At 41.0% G+C, this 21,845-nt stretch overlaps 1 protein-coding gene across 13 annotated transcripts in view; it reads left to right on the forward strand.

Annotated features, from left to right (window-relative positions):
• Positions 1-21,845, forward strand: part of LOC105494192 (HECT, C2 and WW domain containing E3 ubiquitin protein ligase 1) — a 468,767-nt gene that overhangs the window by 253,905 nt on the left and 193,017 nt on the right. For 11 of the 13 annotated variants that reach the window (XM_011762396.3, XM_011762400.3, XM_024796674.2 and 8 more), the window contains one exon: positions 4,625-4,719. In XM_011762396.3, the coding sequence (XP_011760698.2) occupies positions 4,625-4,719 (95 nt within the window). Of the gene's footprint in view, positions 1-4,624; positions 4,720-19,968; positions 20,337-21,845 lie in introns of those variants that run through there. The other 2 variants (XM_011762402.2, XM_011762403.2) reach the window with 2 other exon arrangements.

Raw genomic sequence — 21,845 nt, forward strand, 5'->3', positions numbered from 1 at the left:
TACTACCAAAATATCAATGATATTCTTCACAGAAATAGAAAAACTAATCCTAAAATGTATATGGATCCACAAAAGACCCTGGATAGCCAAAGCAATTCTGAGCGAAAAAGAACAAAAGTGGAGGCATCATACTACCTGACTTCAAAATATGCTACAAAACTGTAGTAACCAAATCAGCATGGTAGTGGCAAAAAACAGACACATAGACCAATGGAACATATAATAATAGAGGACCCAGAAATAAATCCAGGCATTTGCAGCCAACTCATTTTCAACAAAGGTGCCAAGAACATACAATGGGGAAAGATTAGTCTCTTCAATAAATAATGCTGGGAAAACTGGAAATCCATATGCAGAAGAATGAAACTAGACCCCTATTGCTCATCATACACAGAAATTACAACAAAATGGATTAAAGGCCTAAATCTAAGACCTAAAACTGAAACTACTAGAAGAAAATATTGGGGAAACTCTCCAGGACATTGGTCCGGGCAAAGATTTCTTTGTGTTAGACCTAAAAATCACAGGCAACCAAAGCAACGGTTGACAGATAGGATTATATCAAGCTGAAAGTCTCCTGCACTGCAAAGGAAACAATCAACAAAGTGAAGAGATAAGCCAAAGAATGGGAGAAAATATTTGCAAACTGTCTGTCTGATAAGGAATTAATAACCAAAATTACAAGAAACTTAAACAACTCAAGAGCAAAAAACAACCTGATTTTTAAGTGGACAAAAGATGTGAATAGACATTTCTTAAAAGAAGACAGACAAATGGCCAACAGGTGTATGAAAAAAATGCTCAACATCAGTAATCATCAGGGAAATGCAAATCAAAACCACAATGAGTTATCATTCACCCCAATTAAAACAAGACAGGTAGTAACAAATACCAGTGAGAACACAGAGAAAGGGGAACCCTCGTACACTGCTGGTGGGAATGTAAATTAGTACAGCCACTGTGAAAATCTGACAGATTCCTCAAAAAACTAAAAAAAGAACCACCATATGACCCAGCAATTCCATTACAGGGTATATAGCCAAAAGAAAGGAAGTCAATATATCGAAGAGATATCCGCACTCCCATGTTTATTGCAGTACTGTTCACAACAGCCAAAATATGAAATCAACCTAAGTGCCCATTAATAGATGAGTGGATAAAGAAAATGTGGTATGTAATATTATTCAGCCATAAAAAGAATGAAATTCTGTCATTTGCAGTAACACGGATGGAACTGGAGGTCATTATGTTGAGTGAAATAAGCCAAGCACAGAAAGATAAATATTGCATGTTTTCATTCATATGTGGGAGCTAAAAAAGTGGATTTCATGGAGATTGAGAATAGATTGGTGGTTACCAGAGACCAAGAAAGGTAGAAGGAAGAAGAAGATGAATAGAGATTGATTAATGGGTACAAATATACAGTTTGATAGAAGAAATAAAATCTAGTGTTTGATGGATCAGTAGAGTGACTATAATTTATAATAATTATCATATGTTTCAAAATGGCTAGAAGAGAATAATTCAAATGTCTCTAGCACAAAAAAGACAAATAATTAAGATGATGTACATCCCAATTACATTGATTTGATCTCTACAAATTATATGAATGTATTCAATCATCACATGTATCCTGAAAATATGTACATCTATTATGTATCAAAAAAAACTAAAAATGGAAGAAACAAAGAAGAGTACAGAGTTTGAAGGGTTCCATGAATTCTTGGCTCAAAATATGCACTGATCTGCTCATCTAGCAATAGGGTTCAATGCAGGATTGTATATCATTTCCCTGACCTTTTTGCTCAAAGGCATTGAAATAATTTTTTATTTAAATGGAAATCTAGTACTGCCCATTTGGGATCCCTGGTACCTAAAAGTCCCTTCCACCCAACTGAGCTGAAGGTGAGGCCATTTGGCCCCTCCATGCTGATCCCACCGGCACCTACAAGCAGAGTAACTCCTGGACTAGGCAACACCAACTCATTGTGATTAACTAGATGGATGGCTCACTGCTTTATTCAGAGTCCTTCCCTGATCCCTGACTTACAGGAAACTTGCCTCTCAGGCCAACACAGTGTTGGATCCAGATGTGTAGACCTAACATGGGGACAACGTTGAGGTGTCTTGGAGAATAAGTACAGAACTGGGTTATAAGATTGTCCACCAAGAGCTTGAAAAGACAATCAACAGACATGTGAAAGAACTGTAGAGAAAATAACTCAGGAAGGAAACTCAAAGTATAGGCATATCTGAAGTAAGAACACGTCCACTAACAAAGGGACTGATAAGCATCCAGGCATCATCCAGGCAATGGAAAATCTGAACAACTGCAATTCAATTCAATGACTTCAAAAAAAATTTAAATAGCTAATTAAAACTTGATGAAAAAGTTTAATCCTACTAATAATCAAATAAATGAAGTAAAAATAATAATGGATTCTATTTTAAGCCTGTTTTTAAGTGATGATATTCAGTGCTAACATGGATTCTATGAGATGGTCAGACTCACATTTCCTCATAGAAATATAAAGTATTATTTGGAAAGCAATTTGGCCACAAGCAGGGAGGATCCCTAAAATATTCTTTTTTTTTTTTTGAGACTGAATCTTGCTCTGTTGTCCAGGCTGGAGTGCAATGGCGTGATCTTGGCTCACTGCAACCTCCACCTTCCGGGCTCCAGCAATTCTCCTGCTTCAGCCTCCCGAGTAGCTGGAATTGCAGGAGTGCACCACCACACACAGCTAATTTTTGTATTTTTAGTAGAGATGAGGTTTCACCATGTTGGCCAGGCTGGTCTCAAACTCCTGACCACAAACGATCCACCCACTTCGGCCTCCCAAAGTGTTGGGATTACAGGCGTGAGCCACCACGCCCGGCCCGTATCTTTTAGCCTAAGGAAGACTACTGCTATATTCATATCTATAGCACTGAGGAAACCTTTACATATCAGTTAGGTTTAGGTTTAGCTACATATAACAGAAATCCTAATGGTAAATGCATAGGTGTTATCTGCCAGGAAGGCTGCAAAATATAGTACTTTAGCTGGACATTATCACTCAAAATAAAATTGAGATTCTGTTATTAATGAGGAAAGGTAGAATGGATGTCAGGTAGGTATCTAGCGATTTTTGCTCCATTGTCCTAGGGAGAAAATTTGAACTTAAAAAATAATTTGTAAAAAGTAATTGGTTTTCAGAGAAAAGCCTGAATTTCCAAATATAGGAAATATTTGCAATGTGTAAATCTATACAGTTGTTCTACATAATAAGTAATGTTATTTGAGGAGTTTTTAATGATAGTTGGCCATGCTTATTTCATAATGTCAACTTTTTTAAAAAGCAAAATGTATTATTCTTAGTTTATACTCTCAATTATGTAAAAATCTCAGAAAATTGTTATTTCATTTATACTTATCTTCATTTTTTGTATTTTCCATTCTGAGTACATTTTAAATGCATGCTAAAAAATTGTAGACATTATTTTTAATATGATACTTGATGGCAAATTTTCATATTTGAGAGAAAAGATCTCAAATTGGAGATTTCTCATATTGTTTCAAACAAAATGTAAGGGACCAAGACAAAGCCTGGTAATTTTTTTTAATTTTAAGAAAACAAATCCTATAAACAGTGAATTGGGGAAAGCAAGTCACCTTCAAATGAACTAAACTCATGTTGGCTACAGATCTTATCCTCTACAGAACCAAATGCCAGAAGGAAAAGGACTCATATTATTGTCATTTAGTCATCACATCATCACAATCACTGACACTTACTGAGCACTTAATTGAATCTAAGCACTTTTATTTGCTTAACCAACATCTTATGAAGTCCTCTTTTAACGGGGGGTACAGGGACTTATCCATTGTCTCACAGATTATAAATAACGGAGCTGAAATTCAAACCCAGTGTGATCCCCCTAAACTCTTTGTATTCTGCCAAACATCTATAGAACTTTTTTTTTTTTTTTTTGAAATGGAGTCTCACCCTGTTACCCAGGCTGGAGTCCACTGATGTGATTATAACTCTCTGTAGCCTTAAACTCCTGGGCTCAAGCGATCCTCCTGCCTCAGCCTCCCAAGTAGCTGGGAACTACAGATGCGTGCCACCACTGCCAGCTACATCTATAGAACTTTGAAGGAAAACAAATTGTGGTGCATTATCATCGATGGGAATAGGAGTTTAGAAAATATGCCTCCCTCCCATGTACTTCAATAACTTCTCAAAGTATTTCTGCAAATTGCCAAGATATTAATCACAATGAATTGAATAATAGGACATTACAGAAGGAACAGACAGGTGGTAGGCTGTCTCAGAACATCTTAGAACTAAGGGTTTAAAATCACTGACCTCTAATGGGGTCGGATGGATCCTGAGAAGTCCAAATAATGGACTTAATTTGGATACAAAATGTTAAGGCCAAAACAATTTTTCATGTCACAGTTTTAGGAAGAAGTCAGACCTGTCCTTGAAGCCACATGAGGAGCATCATTGTCGAGTGTGGCCTGGCTTGCTCGTGGGGGGAATTAGGTTGCAGTTCTTAGAGATGTCCTCTGTGGCCATAGCTGCCTCTCCCTGGGTTATACCCTACTTCTCAGTCTCGTTTTTTGTTTGTCTTTCAGCTGAAACTAAGATCTGCTTCAAATACTACCATGGAGTGAGTGGGGCCCTGCGAGCAACCACCCCCAGTGTCACGGTCAAAAACTCGGCAGCTCCTGTAAGTCTCATTTCTCCGTCTGCGGTTACACCTAACTCTGGTCTTTCTTCACTTGCCTATTTTGTTCGTGTGTGTGTGTGTGTGTGTGTGTGTGTACATGTACATACACACATATGGAGATATACTGATAGATTGATTATGAATAAATGGAGAGACACCTCAAAATAGTCAAGAGGAATGAGATCCATAGTCGACCTTATTAAAGCTCATGCTACACTTGTGTGTTAGGGAGGAGCCAAGCTTCTGTATTTTCCTTAGATGGCCAAACGTTTCTAACAGAGACATGTGCAATCACAGCGAAGAAGCCTTTTCTTTGGATCACATTTTTTAATTGTTTGGTTTTAAATATTGATATTTTCTTATGTTTTTATTTCTTTTAGGCTTGTAAATAAATTAATGAAGTGGGATTTATTGCCTCAGGTTGATTTTAGTCATAGAATTATAACGTGATAGGCCCGGAAAGACCAGAATCTCTCACCCTTCTCTGTGTATAAATGAGGACAGTGGCCAAGGAGCCTAAATAATCTATCTCAGGTCACAGAACTCATTGCAGATCCAGGATTTAAGTCACATCTTTTGTTCCCTGCTGTGTGACTTTGCTCAGGCCTATGGTAATAGATGCCATCTTTCCTAATTACAATCCAGTTTTTATCCTTGTAGTGCTTCTCTCTTAGTTCTTAATACATCTGATTAGGCTGAAATGCACTGAGAAATGGCATTCCTTTTCCTTTTCCTTTTCACATAAATTTAAAATGACCAACTGGGGAGGCTGGACAGAAACCAGTGGGGGACTTTGTCATGCTAGTGGAAGTGAAAAAGACTCTTCTTTTTTAACGTTAAAAAAAAAAAACAGTCCAGGCCCAGTGGCTCACACCTGTAATCCCAACACTTTGGGAGGCCCCAGGCAGGCAGATCACTTGAGGTCAGGAGTTTAAGACCAGCCTGGCCAACATGGTGAAACCCTGTCTCTATTAAAAATACAAAATTAGCCAGGCATGGTAGCGAGTGCCTACAATCCCAGCTACTTGGGAAGCTAAGGCAGAAGAATCACTTGGACCCGGGTGCAGTGAGCAGAGATCGCGCCACTGCACTCCAGCCTGGGCAACAAGAGTGAAACTCCGTTTCAAAAAAAAAAAAAAGAGAGAGAGAGAGAGAAAGTATTTGACATCAAATATGAATGATTCAGAAAGGACTTTCACTCCAAAAAATATTCCACTTTGCTGCTTTGCAAATCAGTTCTACAGCATCCTAAAGTTGAGCTGATTGAGGCCTTGGTAGTAAGCAGTAAGGTAAGCATGCCCGAGCCCCAAAGCCTGGCTGGACACTGAACTGGGTTTACCGTCCGGGAACTCAGTGGGAGGTGCAATGGGAAGAGAGGGAGAGGCACATGTGCTTTTGACAGCTTTGGTGTTTTTCCCTCACTGGCCATGCAGATCGGAACATGATTCCTGTCTGTCTGGGACAGCAGTTAAGTGTGAGAATCTAGGGAGGTGTCCTCAGAGTGCCAGAACCTCTCTTCCAGGCCCGTTTGTTTGGGCATCCCTCAAAAGAGGGTACCCCCTAAAACCAGACAGATCCTGATACCTGTTAGCCAATCATTGAGGCTGGAGGGACAACTAAGTCAAGGTAGCTTAGGGACAGCTACATTGAGGCAGAAAAGAAAAGGTGAACCAGAAGCTAGGGAGACAGAGCAGGAAGGCATTGAACACACAACAGGCAGAGAAGGAAGGAGGCAGGAAGTGGAGTGAAGCCAATTAGGGAAAACCCTTCCACTGCAGGCCTGGCCTCTTGCCACTGCACAGCAGGTCACTGAATGAGGCAGACACAAGGATCCCTCAGCAGGAATTGGCCGTGCCCACTGACGGGACTGGCCTGTTGGCTCAAGGCTCGGAGGGGAGAGGAGTTCCTCACCTTCTTCTGCTCTGGAATGATACTCTGGGTGTGTTGGCCAGCCCTGGAATTCAGACAAATTCTTACCTGAAGCACTTTTTCTTATTTAAATAAAGCTCCCTAGAGCATTTGACTTCTCCGAACTCAGCCTGCTGGAGACTCCAGATGTTCACCTGCTGCTCGGACCAGTGCAAAGTGTGACGTACATCATCACAGTGTTGTGCAATGTAGGCTTAAAATTAAGCAAGAGGCCAACTGCCCAGAAAATGGCCTCTAAAGTATGATGTATAGCCCCTTAGGGCAGGATAAATTGTCAACAAGCATATGCTCCCCAAGGGCTGCCATCACCAGAAACAAAGGCTTGTACCTCAGAAGAGGAAATGAGATGCTTCCATCACACTGTTGACATAAGGTTCAGCAGGTGCCTGATTGCTACTGCCCTGACCTCACCTTTGTCATTCCACGTGAGCTGCTGCTGCTCATACTTCAAACTCTGGCATCTTGAAATATTTTGACATATTGCTGTCATCCTGATTTTTATCTCCTTAATGATTTTCTCACACAAATCAGTAGACACTTGGGTTGACACTTGGATGTACATCCTGCAGACAACTTTTATTCCCCAAGCATGTGAGAGCTCGATGGCATAGCCCCTGTGCCACCAGGGACAAAGAGAGAAATCCTGGGCTCCCGTTGTCATGGTGAAAATGAGTCCCTGGAGTCCCGGGGCAGAAGGCAGCACACGCTATCCCACAAAACTGTATTTTCATGGGCAGTTAGGTTTCATAGGAGCCACACTAGGAGGAGCCCCCTTTGTTTGATAGCATGGCACACTTCTCAAAGCTGTTTCTCACACATTACTCTAGTCGATGCCCAGCACGTCTGTGGAGAGGCAGGAACTATCATTCTGGTTAAGTGATCATTTGGCTCTATGGTGATGGAGCAGAACCACATTTTACTTACACTTTTTGCAACCCAGCTCAGTTTGGGTATAATCTAGCAACCTTCCGGGTTAAATAAGCCTTTGCAGTCTGGTCTGAGGACTTGAACACACTGTTTCTAAGGGGAAATGCTGTGACGTTTCCCTAAATCAATTTGTTAATAAACTTGGAGTGTCAACTTCTAGGTTGAGGATTGCTGCTGCTGCATTCATCCCTTATGAAGAGTTACTGTGTATTACCATTATATCACATCCCAAAAGTCACTGAGTTGGTTTGTGACAATACACTAAACCTACCATTCTTTGAAAAGGAGGAACAAGCTGTCACATGCTCCTTTGGTGTTTTAAAGCACTCAGAAAGTGCTTTAACTTTCTGAGCATTGTATGGTCTCACGATGCATCAGTTCTTCTTCTCATTGTCTTGTTCCCTCTCATCTTTGTCTTTGTCCCATGGGCAACTGTTGGGGTCCTTGTTTAAAAAGAGGTTGTCTTCTGCTCTTGTCTTGCTAGGGCTCTCATTTATTGTGTATCAGAAACTATGATGGATGTGCTTATAGAGATAGATGAAATATAAGCCCTGTCACTGAGAACTCACAGTTACTCCATTATAAATTATAATACTGTGTAAAGTCTCCAGTACTGGAGTGTGCTGTGCTGGTGTGTAGAGAAACCCATGACCAGGCACCTGCAGCAGCTGTGCTGGCTGCGGGAGGAGGGGGCGTGGCCTGAGGCAGGCACCATGAGAGGGCCTTGGCCATGCCTTGAAGACAGACAGGCAAGGCCAGCAGAAGGGATGGCCTGTACAAAGGCATGGGGTGAGAATTGGCTCAGGCCGACAGGGAAGGAACCTAGTTGTCTTAGGTTTGAAGAACATGGGACTTATTGTCCCTATGTATCCTCCTGTTTTTCATACTTTTTGTGTCTTATTGGGAGCACCTATGATATTTCATATCTTTCTTTTATTTTCTGTAGAAAATCACTGTCAAAGGCAAGCTCTTCCTCTCCTTATTCTGGCCCTTGCTAACTCCCCCTTGTGCATTACCATTACAGTCTTCTTAAATAAGCCCCATGATATATTTTTCTTTCTCTGATTATACATCAAAAAACAGAAACCAGCCCATCCCTACAGTTTGCCAAAGACAGGGTGGGTAAACTCCTCAGCCCAACACACAGTCCACTGAAAATAACCAGGCTGCTCTGCCGGGTCTGGACCTGACAGTGAGTTTTCACGTCCTCCTCTTCCCACTCTCGGGCACCCAGCCGGCGTCATCTGTAGGGGCTGCTGGAGGGAGTGGGGGCCCTCCCTTTGCCTGCTGGTTCTCTTACAGTGCCAGAGACTCTGATGCAGTCTGAAGCTGTTGGTGTGAGCCAGCTAAGTGAGAGTCCCGAGCATACTGCTCCCACACCTGGTTTATGAGACCCTCCCTGCACAGCGTTCACCTGGCGGTACAGTGGGCCTCCTCCCCACCCATGCTGAGGCCTGGGACTGCAGCCTTCAGATACAGAAAATAGGTAGCTGAGGAATGACTCTGGCAGAGTCCAAGCAATCGGGAAAGGCTACCAGCATGCAGGGCAGGCTGAGGACATGCAGGGCAGCGTAGAGGACCCCGTGCGGAACCATCTACTCTGGAGTAGAGACTTCTCTCAGTTTAGAGGCTGGGTCATGTATAGTTGAAGATGTATTTTTTATTTTGTCTTTATCAGCATTAAAATATGTGGAAATCCCATCAAGGATTATGTTACGCTGGATTATTCTTATTCTCACCTCAGATTGCTATTGTTTATTTATTTACTTCATACTTTTTATCTTCTGACTCTTTCAATGAGAAGTTGGAAGGAAACATAGGGAAGTCCTCTCCTTCTTCCTCCATGTTAATCTAGTGCGTCTGCAACCAAGCTTTTGATAATAACTGAACAGCATAACATTCAAAGTAAAGTTCTTTGCCAGAGAACAAAGAACAGCTGGGTGCAGTGGCTCACGCTTGTAATCCTAGCACTTTGGGAGGCCAAGGTGAGTGTATCACATGCGGCCAGGAGTTCAAGACAAGTCTGGCCAACATGACAAAACTCCATCTCTATAAAAAAATAAAAAATAAAATAATATTAGCCAGGCATGGTGGTGCACGTCTGCGATCCTAGCTACTTGGGAGACTGGGGCACAAGGATCACTTGAACTGTGAGGCAGAGGTTGCAGTGAGCCGAGATCACACCGCTGCACTCCAGCCTGGGTGACAGAGCGAGACTCCATCTCAAAAAAAAAAAAAGGACAAAGAAAAAAGAACAAACTTAAACTATCTTTTCACTAGTTCATGTTTACAGATTCATTGACTTTGTCAGATCCCCTGAGCAAAGTGCTGACACTATCCTCTAAAAAAAAAAAAGGCAACTCAACAGGACATTTCCCCACCAATATAGGATAAATTAGCACTCTAAAATAGGGACAAGATTTTCCTCCACATCAGTCTGAGTCTCCTGCAGTGGACAAATAATTGATGAATACTCTCCCTTCCCCAAAGTCTAGGTTATTACCTTTGGCTATAGTAATATTTTTCTTGGGGATTTTAAAAGTAGATATTTCAAAAAATATTTCAAATCATAATAAAGCAAGTAAGGACCAGCTGCTATGGGTTATAAAATGTCCTGGAAAATACTTCAACCACGTTAGTAGCAAAGGGAATCCACAGGTTGCCGACTGATGGGACCAGCTACCCAGAATTGTTAGACACAAGTCAATTAATTTGGAAGACACCTCAGCTTTATAATAAATGATCTTGAGCCCTTGTGATCTAAAACCCTCTAGTAAATGTCTGGGCAGCATTGATCCTTTGCATGTAAATAAATCATGTATGTAATTCTAGCTCAAGCACTCAAGATTACATTTATTGTGTTTTATCTGTATCATTTGATCTATAGCTCCTACAAATCAAAATGCTTTCTTAAATTCTCCTCTAAGAAAAGGCTAACAGACATTTATGAAGGGAATAAATAAAAAATAGAATATTGTACTGTTTAACTTAGAATGACTTTTTCAGGGGTTTTTCTTACAAGATCTTCTGACTACTGTTAACTGTTAAACTTTGTCTCCTTTCTCAAAAGTCAAAGGTGGAATAGAAAAGGAGTTTCCAAGGGTGATAGAAGTTGATGGTTAGATATCAACATAATGTATAATTTCTTCTAGCTGAGAATTCACATCACATTTTTTTCTCACTGCTCATCTGGCAAATTGTTTTCTAATGCTCAAAGCCTCTTGCCTCTAATCTTCTTTCCCCAGAACCTGTTTCCACCTCCTCAGCCCTTCTGCTCCCACCTCTCCAGTCCATGCAACACTCTGTCCCTCAACCATGGAGGTCTGCTTGGAACAGTTATTCTGGGCATCTTCATGTAGCCTGTAGCTTCAATTTCATTTATGTACTTAGTAAATATTTGTCAGTAAGCTCCTTGGGGCTAACCATTAGGCATGTAAAACTAAACAAGACAAATACCCATGTTCATCAAGCCACCTGCCTAAGATAGGGGCAAGTGTGTAGCGGGGAGACAGACAAGAAAACAGGCAATGACACAGCACTATTCCATGCCTCTGGAGGTGGACAATACAGGGTACTTTGTAAGGACCAATTATGGGCAGGCCCAGAATATGATGCAGGGTTTTCCAGAAGGAGTCAACTGAAATATGCACACACAACAGCCATGATTTCTGATCAAGCCTTTATTTCTTGTAAGCATATTTAACCCAGAATATAGTGGCATGTTATTCATAAATGTGTCTCCTGCAAAAGTCCCTTCAGGTTTTGATCAGACTAAAGCAGCGGGGACATTTGTACACTTGCTTTTTGGGCAAGGCATCATCATATGGACTTGCCCTTCTAGAACAGAAAGAAAGGGAAGGGATTGGGCATCCTCTCTCTAGATAACTTACCCCGGCCCTGCTTACAATCTCTAACCTCTCAAAGAGGCATCTTGGAAGTTTAGAGTCTATCCTAGCCCAACCTTAAGGAATCTGTGCAGTTTGAGGGGAAGAGGTCCAGACCTCACACTAAAGAGGCATTCTGGGGTCTCCATTCTGGAGATACTGTTTTCTGAAACACCTTTCCCACCAGCCATGGTTCAGCTGCCATAGTGCAGGGGTGGGTGGTTTACATCCTTCCTTTCTGGACTCTAAGAAGCAAAACACCAAATCACATTCTGTGATCCTCAATAGTTGGTTCTAAACCTTCTCTCCAAGTTGCATTTTCTGTAGAAACGACATTAGAAGAAATTTATGGAAAGTGGAAATGGAAATCCTAATGGAAAGTGGAAATCCTTTCTATGTTTGTAAGAGCCACATTCTGAAATTGGGGTCAGGACATCTATGAAGCACTGGTGTTTCATGGACACATTTGCACATGCTCCTAGAGAATGGATCAAAGGCACTCATCAGATAAACAGGGTTCATGGCTCCAGAAAGATAATGGACTTCTGTCATAGGAAATATCAATGTCACTCTTTGCTGACATAAAGAAAAAATTTAGGGCCAGGCGCAGTGGCTCACACCTGAAATCCCAGCACTTTGGGAGGCCAAGGCAGGCAGATTACCTGAGATCAGGAGTTCGAGACCAGCCTGACCAACATGGAGAAACCCCATCTCTACTAAAAATACAAAATTAGCCGGGTGTGGTGGCATGTGCCTGTAATCCCAGCTAGTCAGGAGGCTGAGGCAGGAGAATCGCTTGAACTTAGGAGGCGGAGGTTGCAGTGAGCCAAGATCGTGCCATTGCACTCCAGCCTGGGCTACAAGAGTGAGTGAAACTCTGTCTCAAAAAAAATAAAATAAAGAGACAATTTGAGTCTTGGTACGGTTAAAAGTCTACCTTTGCCCTTTTGGGAGAGAACACCTTAATCTTTGGCAGCACTATGAAAGCTGGAATGTTCTTACTTACTACCTAGGCATTTACTACGTGACCTAGAAATTGTGAATGAACACATCAAAATAAATATATTCATATGACGAGTCTTGACATGAATATATCCAGTGACCTAGAAAAAAGAGGACATGAAAATTGAATGGAGACGTCTTAAACAAAAGGCTTTTCTCTTCTTTCTCTGCAGCAGGGTCCAAATGTTGACTTCTCAGGGATTAGAGGCAAGGAGCTTAGCACAGAATAGACAAAAGGAAATGTTAACTTTCCCTAAAACAAAACAAAATGGATGAGTTCACAGGTGAGGTCTTTCAAATGATGGAAGGATAGATAAATCTGATACAGCTTAAGCTTTTAAGAGCAAAATGAACTAATTATATCATTAAAGAAAAGACAAGCCATCTGAAAAATGGGCCAGAACCTAAAGTCGGTTTTTAGGGGGGGAAACGCAATGACCAATAAACACACAAAAGATGTTCCATCAAGAGAATGAGAAGACAAATTACAGACTGGAAGAAAATATTTGCAAAATACATATTTGATAAAGGGCTAGCATTCACAACGTACCAAGAACTCATGAAAGTCAACAATGAGAAAGCAAACAAGCCAATTTTTAAAAAGGCGGCGAAAGACCAGGATAGATATCTCACCAAAGATATACGAATGGAAAATTAGCATGTGAAAAGATGCCCAACACAAAATTCTGTCAAGGATATGGAGCAACAGGAACTCTTATTCATTGCTGGTGGAAATGCAAAGTGGTACAGCTACTTTGGAAGACAGTTTGCTTGTTTATTACAAAACTAAACATACCCTTACCATATGATTCAGCAATCTCGCTCCTTGGTACTTACCGAAAAGAGTTGAAAACTTATGTCCATACAAACATCTGCACATGTTTACAGCAGCTCTATCCATAATTGTCAAAACTTGGAGGCATCTTGGAAGCAAGATATCCTTCAGCAGGCAAGCAGATAAATTGTGCTACATCCAAACAATGGATTATTATTCAGTACTAAAAAAAAATGAGCTGCCAAGCTATAAAAAGACCTGAAGAAATCTTAGCTGCATATTACTAAGTGAAAGAAGCCAATCTGAAAGGCTACATAATTTTACAATTCATCTATATGACCTTCCAAACATAAGGAGACAGTAAAAAAGATCAGTGGTTGTGAAGATTTAGTGGGGAGGGAGGGATGTATAGGAGGAGCACAAAGGATTTTTAGGGCAGTGAAACTCTTCTGTATGATACTATGATGGTGGCAACATATTATTACACATTTTTCAAAACCCACAGAATATACAACACGAAGAGTAACCTCTGATGGAAAGTATGCACTTGGGTAATAACGATGTGCCAGGGTAGGCTTATCAAGTGTGACAAACATACCACTCTTGAGTGGAACATTGGTAGTGGGGGAGGCTGTGCATGTGTGGGGATAGGGCATATATGGGAATGCTGTGCTTTCTGCTCAGTTTTACTGTGGACCTAAAACTGCTATAAAATAAACGAAAGGCTATTTTTTAAAATGCTCCAATCAGAAAGCAAAAATTCAAAAGTTTTACGGTACCCAGGGATGATGAGAGAGTGGAAGAAGCACGTGTATAATATTGGGCCCATTTTTTTCAAGGCAGTTTAGCAAAATTTATCGAATTTATCAAAATTTCTCTTGGGCATATTTGCAAAAGCTATTTGGGATATATAGACAAAATTATTCATCACTGCATTGTGGGAACAGCAACCACAGGAAAGTCAGTGTCTCCATTAGGGAGACTGGATAATACACCCCAAGGGCAAGAGCAGCAGGGGAGCAGATAGCGATTACGGGGAAAGGTTCTCAATACATTTTTTGCTGATGGTGGATTTTGTTTTGTTTTCTTTTGAGACAGAGTTTCATTCTTGTTGCCCAGGCTGGAGTGCAATGGCACAATCTTGGCTCACTGCAACCTCCTCCTCCCTGGTTCAAGTGATTCTCCTGCTTCAACCTCCTGAGTAGCTGGGATTACAGGTGACCACCACCACGACCAGCTAATTTTTTTGCATTTTTAGTAGAGATGGGGTTTCACCATGTTGGCCAGTCTGGTCTCGAACTTCTGACCTCAGGTGATCCACCCATCTTGGCCTCCCAAAGTGCTGGGATTACAGGCGTGAGCCACCGAGCCCGGCCTCAGTATGTTTTATGAAGTGCAAAAGCAAGGCTCAGAGCAGTGCTTTTAATATTACCCCATTGATGTAGTTTTTAATTAATAGTTAGAAAAATTATTTCTAGGAAAGGATAACAAGAAATGAGTAACAGTGACTACCTTTGAGGATTATGTGGAGGTGGGGTGTGCAGGATTTCACTTATCATTCTGTGCCTTTTCTTTTTCATCTGTTTATATTTACTAACAAAGAGTCATGTTCCTTTTTTAAACTTGTTTATGTTTTCTAACAATAGATTTCTTTTCTAAAAAATATCACAGGTATTATCAAAATAGTGGGATTGTGGGTTTTTGTGTTTTCTCTGTTAACTATTTTAACATCTATAATTTTTTAAATTTTTTTTTTACAAGGAAAAAGCTCATTATCTTTTTAAAAATATTCTCTTTTCTCTCTTCTCATGACTGGTCTGGCTTTATCTAGATGCTCTAACTTGTAGTGTCACAATTTAGTCCTTGATGCAAAGGGAAAGAATGTTGGCATGTGCTAATATAAGAGTGCTAAAACAGTTGCCACATCCCTCCTTTTCCAGAGCAGGGATCAGACATCCATCAAGTGATATAGATGCCTGTTTAGTCTACCCATCAACCCCACAGCCATTCCTATGGGAATAATAAACAGAAAAGACAAAACCAATCAATACTGAACCCCATGATTTAATTAAAACCAGAGACGAAGACAGTGCTCAGGCCAGAAATGGAGAGGAATTTCTGATGATTATAATGTTGTTAAGATGCCCGAAACCTGCAGCAGGAAGAGATGGAGGCAAAGCAGACTGAGGGCACTGGGAGTCGCTGCAGGCATCACAGTGAACTCTGCGGTGCTGCCAGTGGACTTCTGTGTCGCTCTGCCTTTTCCTTTTTTTTTTTTCTTTTTGAGATAGAGTCTCCCTCTGTCGCCCAGGCTGGAGTGCAGTGGCTTGATCTGGGCTCACTGCAACCTCTGCCTCTTGGGTTCAAGTGATTCTCCTACCTGAATTTTGTATTTTAGTCAAGACGGGGTTTCTCTGTTGGCCAGGCTCGTCTCAAACTCCTGATCTCAAGTGATCCTCCTGCCTTGGCCTCCCAAAGTGCTGGGATTACAGGCATACGCCACCATGCCCGGTTCCTTTCTTCTTCTTTCTTTCTTTTCCCTGTCTCATTCTGAAAAAAGAATCTCGCTGTTTTTTTTTGTTTTGTTTTGTTTTGTTTTTAAGCTTATTTTTTTCTTTGCGTGTACCTACAAATACAAATTTGAGTAAACTGTGCCTTCTAATGGCTGGGCATAGTAGATTTACATGGTTATTTTTGTGGTTTTTTTAAAATTTTTAATTGTGGTAAAATATACATAACAAAATTTACCATCATAACCATTTTTCAGCATATAGAGCTCAGTGACACTGCATGCATTCACATTGTTGTCCAACCATCATCACCATCCATCTCCAGAACTTTTCATCTTCCCAAACTGAAATTCGTCCCCATTAAACACCAACTCCTCATTCCCCCCATCCTCAGAGCCCTTGGCAGCCACCATCCTACTTCCTGTCTCTAGGAATTTGACCACACTAGGCACCTCATGTAGGAGGAATCATACAGTGTTTGCCCTTTTGTTCCTGGCTTATTTCAGTGAACATAATATCTTCAAGGTTCAACCATGTTGCCGCGTGTGCCAGAATTTCCTCCCTTTTTAAGTCTGAATAGTATTCCCTACTATGTATATGCTCTATTTTGATTATCCATTCCTCTGTAGGAGGATCCACGGGTTGCTTGATATAGGTATTCCTTGGAGGAAACGCCACTGGTTATTTGGTCAGGAAAATTATTTGTTGTTACATTCTTTGCATTGAAATAAGTTATCACTCATTTCATATAAAAAGTATTCTGCGGTTCAAATAAAAAGAAACACTAAGAAAATTCATAGAGATTGGCTTCTTTTGAAATAAATTCAATGTAAAGAAATTCTAGAAAATTACACCTGTTCTCTACATGATTCAAGAGAACATTGTATCTTTGAAACTTTCTAGGAGAGCAATGAATGGTAGGACAGTAAGGAGATAATGGGTCCAACCTTTTGACCAACAGTCACAGGTATGTGACTTAGAGACCATGGGAAAAGGAATTACTGAATTAGAAGACAAACTGAAAAAAAATCATCCCCAACCCAGTGGAAACAGAAGATGAAAACAGAACTTTTTAAAACCCAGAAATCTAATTTATGAACAATAGATGTTTCTAAAAAATAACATACAGAAATATAATAACCAATGAAAAAAAGATGAAAACATTTTTATCTAAAAAAATACCTAATTAAAATTGAAATTCCTCATATTTCAGATAGCTGGAATTGATATAATAAAATATATATGTAGGTTCATAGTGGAAAATTTAGTAGACACATAAATAAGAAAAAACAATAATAATCCAATACACAGCAAGCTTCCAGAACTACACAGTCCTTCTCACCATTCTTTGCTCTAATAAAGTTTTAAAAATAAAATGTTCTCTTGAATCATGTTGAGAACAATCTGAAATTTCCTAAAATTTCCTTCAGTTTCTTACATTGAATTTACTCCAAAAGGAGCCAAGGGGTTTCTGGAGGAAGAATTTTTGAACTGAAGAATGCTATAAACAAACAGAAGAATCTGTTGGACGCCTGGAAAATAGCAAAAGCCAAGAAAATTTGAATGTTCTCTTCACAGCACAAAGATGTGCTTGGTAAGATGTCTATTTAAAGGGAAAAAAAAAATTGTTCTCTACCATACCAGTTGTCAGTGATGTGTGACTATGCCGAATACAGACATTCTCAAGCATGTAAAAACAGAGAAATTGCCCACATGTCAAAGATACGATTTCAGGATTGAGAAAATTGTGGATGGCAGAAACCGGTAGTGAATAAGGAAACTAGTTACTTATAAAGAGATATGCTAAAATGATTGCAAGGATGTATTACTATTTTATTACTTAAATATATATTGTATGGCTTATTATACCAATTAGCTAAATGAAAAAATAATAAAGAGGTATTCTGTAACACTTGTTTTTTAAAAAAGCTCCAGGCCAAGCACAGTGGCTCACACCAATAATCCCAGCAGTTTGGGAGGCTAAGGTGGGGGCAGATCACTTGAGCCCAGGAGTTCAAGACCAGCCTGGGCAACGTGGCAAAACCCTGTCTCTACAAAAACTACAAAAATTAACCAGGCATGGTAGCATGTGCCTGTAATCCCAGTTACTGGAGGGACTATGGCGAGAGGATTGCTTGAGCCCTGGAGGTCAAAGCTGCAGTGAACCATGATCGTGCCACTGTACTCCAGCCTAGGTGACAGACGAGATCCTTCTCAAAAAAAAAAAGAAGGAAAAAAAAGCTGTTTAAAAATCAAGACTTGCCATGGTAAAGATAACATTTGAATGAAAAAGGCAGTATAATTACTGGTTGAGGTGCATATATAATCATATATATGTACATACACATATATATACACACATACATATATATACACACACTATTTTATTTGTTTTTATATGAGCTTGATCATCTCCATATAACCCAATAAACCAAACATATACTCACCTATTACAATACTTAACCATGAAACACTAGAGTTTTTAGAATTAAAATTAGGACCAAAATAAGCGTGTAAGATGTCACCAACTCTAACATTTAAAAAGTAAAATAGTACATGTTCCTTGGGAATACATACAAACAAAAGAAAAATGTCACCGTAATAATCTCACCACGCAAGGAGCCTCAGGAAGCTGCAGAAAGGACGGGCTTTTTGATTATCTCTGACTGCAGAGCCAGCAATTAAAATAAGTGTAGCAAGTCTCCCTGGGATGGGGGTAGCCAGCCAGACTCTCGGCTATGCGGATTCTGCAGGCCATCGGGCACCATGCTCTTTACTCAGTAGGTGCCTGTGAGTTGGCAAAAGTCTAGCTGATTATATCCTGGTTTTTAAATCCTAAATGGCCACTCAAAAAAACTGTTTTTATTAACATTTCACTGAAGGATAAAAAATTTCAAATATAGCTCAGCGCAGTGGCTTACACTTATAATCCCAGCACTTTGGGAGGCCTAGGCAAGTGGATCACTTGAGGTCAGGAGTTCTAGATCAGCCTGGCCAACATGGTGAAACCCCATCTCCACCAAAAATATAAAAAATTAGCTGGGCGTGGTGGCGGGCGCCTGTATTCCTAGCTACTCGGGAGGCTGAGGCAGAAGAATCACTTGAACCCAGGAGGTGGAGGTTGCAGTGAGCCAAGATTGTGCCATTGCACTCCAGCCTGGGTGACAGAGCGAGACTCTGTCTCAAAAAAAAGACATTTCAAATATAAAGATCTTGATTTCAGAGTTGTAACTTTCAGCTCCAGCATTCAATTTAGTGGTCACACTCTGGGGGAAAAAAAAAACACTTTTCTTCAGGTAAAAGCCTTGAGAAAAAGTAAATTCTTACTTCCCAAGGATCTCACAGAGCCAAGTAAAGTTAGTGTGACTTGTAAGCAGGTAAATGAATGTAGCACAGAGGCATTCGGGCAGGTCAGAGATGCCTGGACTGTGCTCTTCCCATCCCTGGCCTCACCCAACACCGTGAGACCCAGGCTAGGGAGGAACGCAGCCCAGGCCCATCACCTCCCCATACCAACTGCATTTTCTTTTTCTTTTTCTTTTCTTTTTTTTTTTTTTTTTTTTTTTTGAGACGGGGTCTCCCTCTGTCGCCCAGGCTGGAGTGCAGTGGCACGATCTCCACTCACCGCAAGCTCCGCCTCCCGGGTTTACGCCATTCTCCTGCCTCAGCCTCCCGAGTAGCTGGGACTACAGAAGCCCACCACCGCACCCGGCTAATTTTTGTATTTTTAGTGGAGATGGGGTTTCACCGTGTTAGTCAGGATGATCTCGATCTCCTGACCTCGTAATCCTCCCGTCTCGACCTCCCAAAGTGCTGGGATTACAGGCGTGAGCCACCGCGCCCGGCCGACCAACTGCATTTTCAAGCCTGTTCTGAAGGCAGAATGTTCTGCTCTCAGTGCTTTTTACCCTTCTTGCTCTGTGAGGACAGGGAAGTTCAGGTTGATGAACAAGTGGATTAACTATGATCAACTCATTTCTTTTGCTTCAAAACACACGGTAAGACTAATCCAAGGAGCAAAGCCCTCAAAATGCGCTTACTCAAGAGTTTGTGGTTCACTGTGACCTCACCCTGCCCCCTCACAATAATTAATCTCAGGTTCTAGTAGACCATTAGATCCCACTTCTTTCAACCATCTAAACTAGGTGAAAGTGTCCCTGGATTTAAGGTGCTATAGCTTAAGACAGGATTGGTGCTTTTAGATCCGGGGTTTTCTCCAGTGGGCTGTTTCCTGAAAGAGTCCAAAAAATTAGAATCAAATCCTTGCATATGAATGCACAGAAATAACATTTTGTTTCTCTTTGTGAGTTTTTCCTATGTTACTTACAGCAAAGATGGCAGAAGCCCTTAAGTTAATGAAGTCCCCAGGCATGTTGCCAGGGTGTAAAGGCCCTTATCTGTGCTCTCTGCCAATGGGAAGTCGGAATTATCAAGCAGCCCTTGGATCAAAGGGAAGTCTGATCCTGGGGACTTTCTTATGCCTCCCCCAGAGCTATGGATAATTTCCCTGCCTGCATTCTTCACTGCAACTATCTTTTATGAGAAATGGCTGCTCTGGCAGAACCCAAAGATGACTGCATTTCCAAGGAGGTTAGTAGACCCTCAGCATTAATGCTCAGTTTATGGGTACAATGTAGTTATACATCCAAATCTATACATTTACACATAGTCACTAATAGATAGTTGCAGTTTTAAAGAGTTGAGTTTAATTGGAAACTACTTAATTTTATCGGCCAAGTATATAATATGTATATATGTGTGTTACACTTTCACATTTTTAAAAAAAGCTTGCTTGCTTAAAATTGTCAACATTAAATTTTTGTAATCTAGTTATTCTAATCTAATCGTTTTCTTTGTAGACCATTCATTTCTAGAAATTTCTAAGTCTCTTTAGTTTGCCTTTTATTAAGCACTTAGAGAGCCAATATGAGGTGATTTTGCTCTCCTGTGTGCACAGTGACTAGTGGATGAGGAGAGAGGAGAGGACTTGTCAGGAATAGGATCCTGAATCTGACTTTTCAGAGACCAGCCTGTAACAAAGAGCTATCTAGAACAATCACATGGTTTCTGAGCGGAGCTCTCTCAGATAACTTGCCTTAGAAAGATTCTGCATTGTCCTCTCAGACGTCTCAAATTCACATGGTTAAAACCCTTTGCACTTTCAGCCAGACGCGGCAGCTCCAGCACTTTGGGAGGCCAAGGCAGGTGGATCACTTGAGGTCAGGAGTTCGAGACCAGCCTGGCCAACACAGTGAAACCCCATCTCTACTAAAAACACAAAAAAAGTAGCTGAGTGTGGTGGTACGCACCTGTAATCCCAGCTACTCGGGAGGCTGAGGCACGAGAATAGCTTGAACCCAGGAGGCAGAGGTTGCAGTGAACCGAGATTGTGCCACTACACTCCAGCCTGAGCAACAGAGTGAGACTGTCTCAAAAAACAAACAAAATAAAAAACTCTTTGCACTTTGAACAGGAAAGAAAATAGGGACGACCTACATTCCAGGCATAGAACATGGGGTGGTTATTTCTTATGGGGGGGTCGGTGTGCCCTTGCTCACACAAGCACTGTGTTGGACTAATAGGCATAGGAAGTTAAGAGCATGACTGAAATAAAACAAAACTCATCGCTCTCACCTGGCAAAACCCCACCCTCGTTAAACTTAATTCTCCGTCCACTCTTTGCTTGCATCCAGGCAGCATAAGAGTGTTCCTTTAATCTTATGACCACAGATCTCAAGCTCCCTTTAAAGCTCACTCCCAGAAGCACTGCGCCTCTGTGTGTGGAGAGAAGGCTGCTTTACACTTTCATTTTCCTCACACCTAGAGTGCCCTTCCCTCTCTCACCCAGAGTGAAGGCAATCAGAACACACCCAGCCTGCCTGCACACACACTCCTATGCTGTGCCTCCTTCCAGTGACAACTGTCTCAGGCCAGCCTCTCCATTTGCACGTGGGCTCCCATCCCATCTTGTCTTTAAGCACCCTTGATCCTGAAAGTAGCTGCTCCTTCTCCTGCGTATTCCACTCTCCTCTCCGCTCCATCCCATTACATAATAATTCCGCTCAGAACTCTCCAGAGGCTTTTTCACCATCATTCCTG

The sequence above is a fragment of the Macaca nemestrina genome, chromosome 4 (genome assembly GCF_043159975.1).
Source record: "Macaca nemestrina isolate mMacNem1 chromosome 4, mMacNem.hap1, whole genome shotgun sequence".
NCBI lineage: Eukaryota > Metazoa > Chordata > Mammalia > Primates > Cercopithecidae > Macaca > Macaca nemestrina.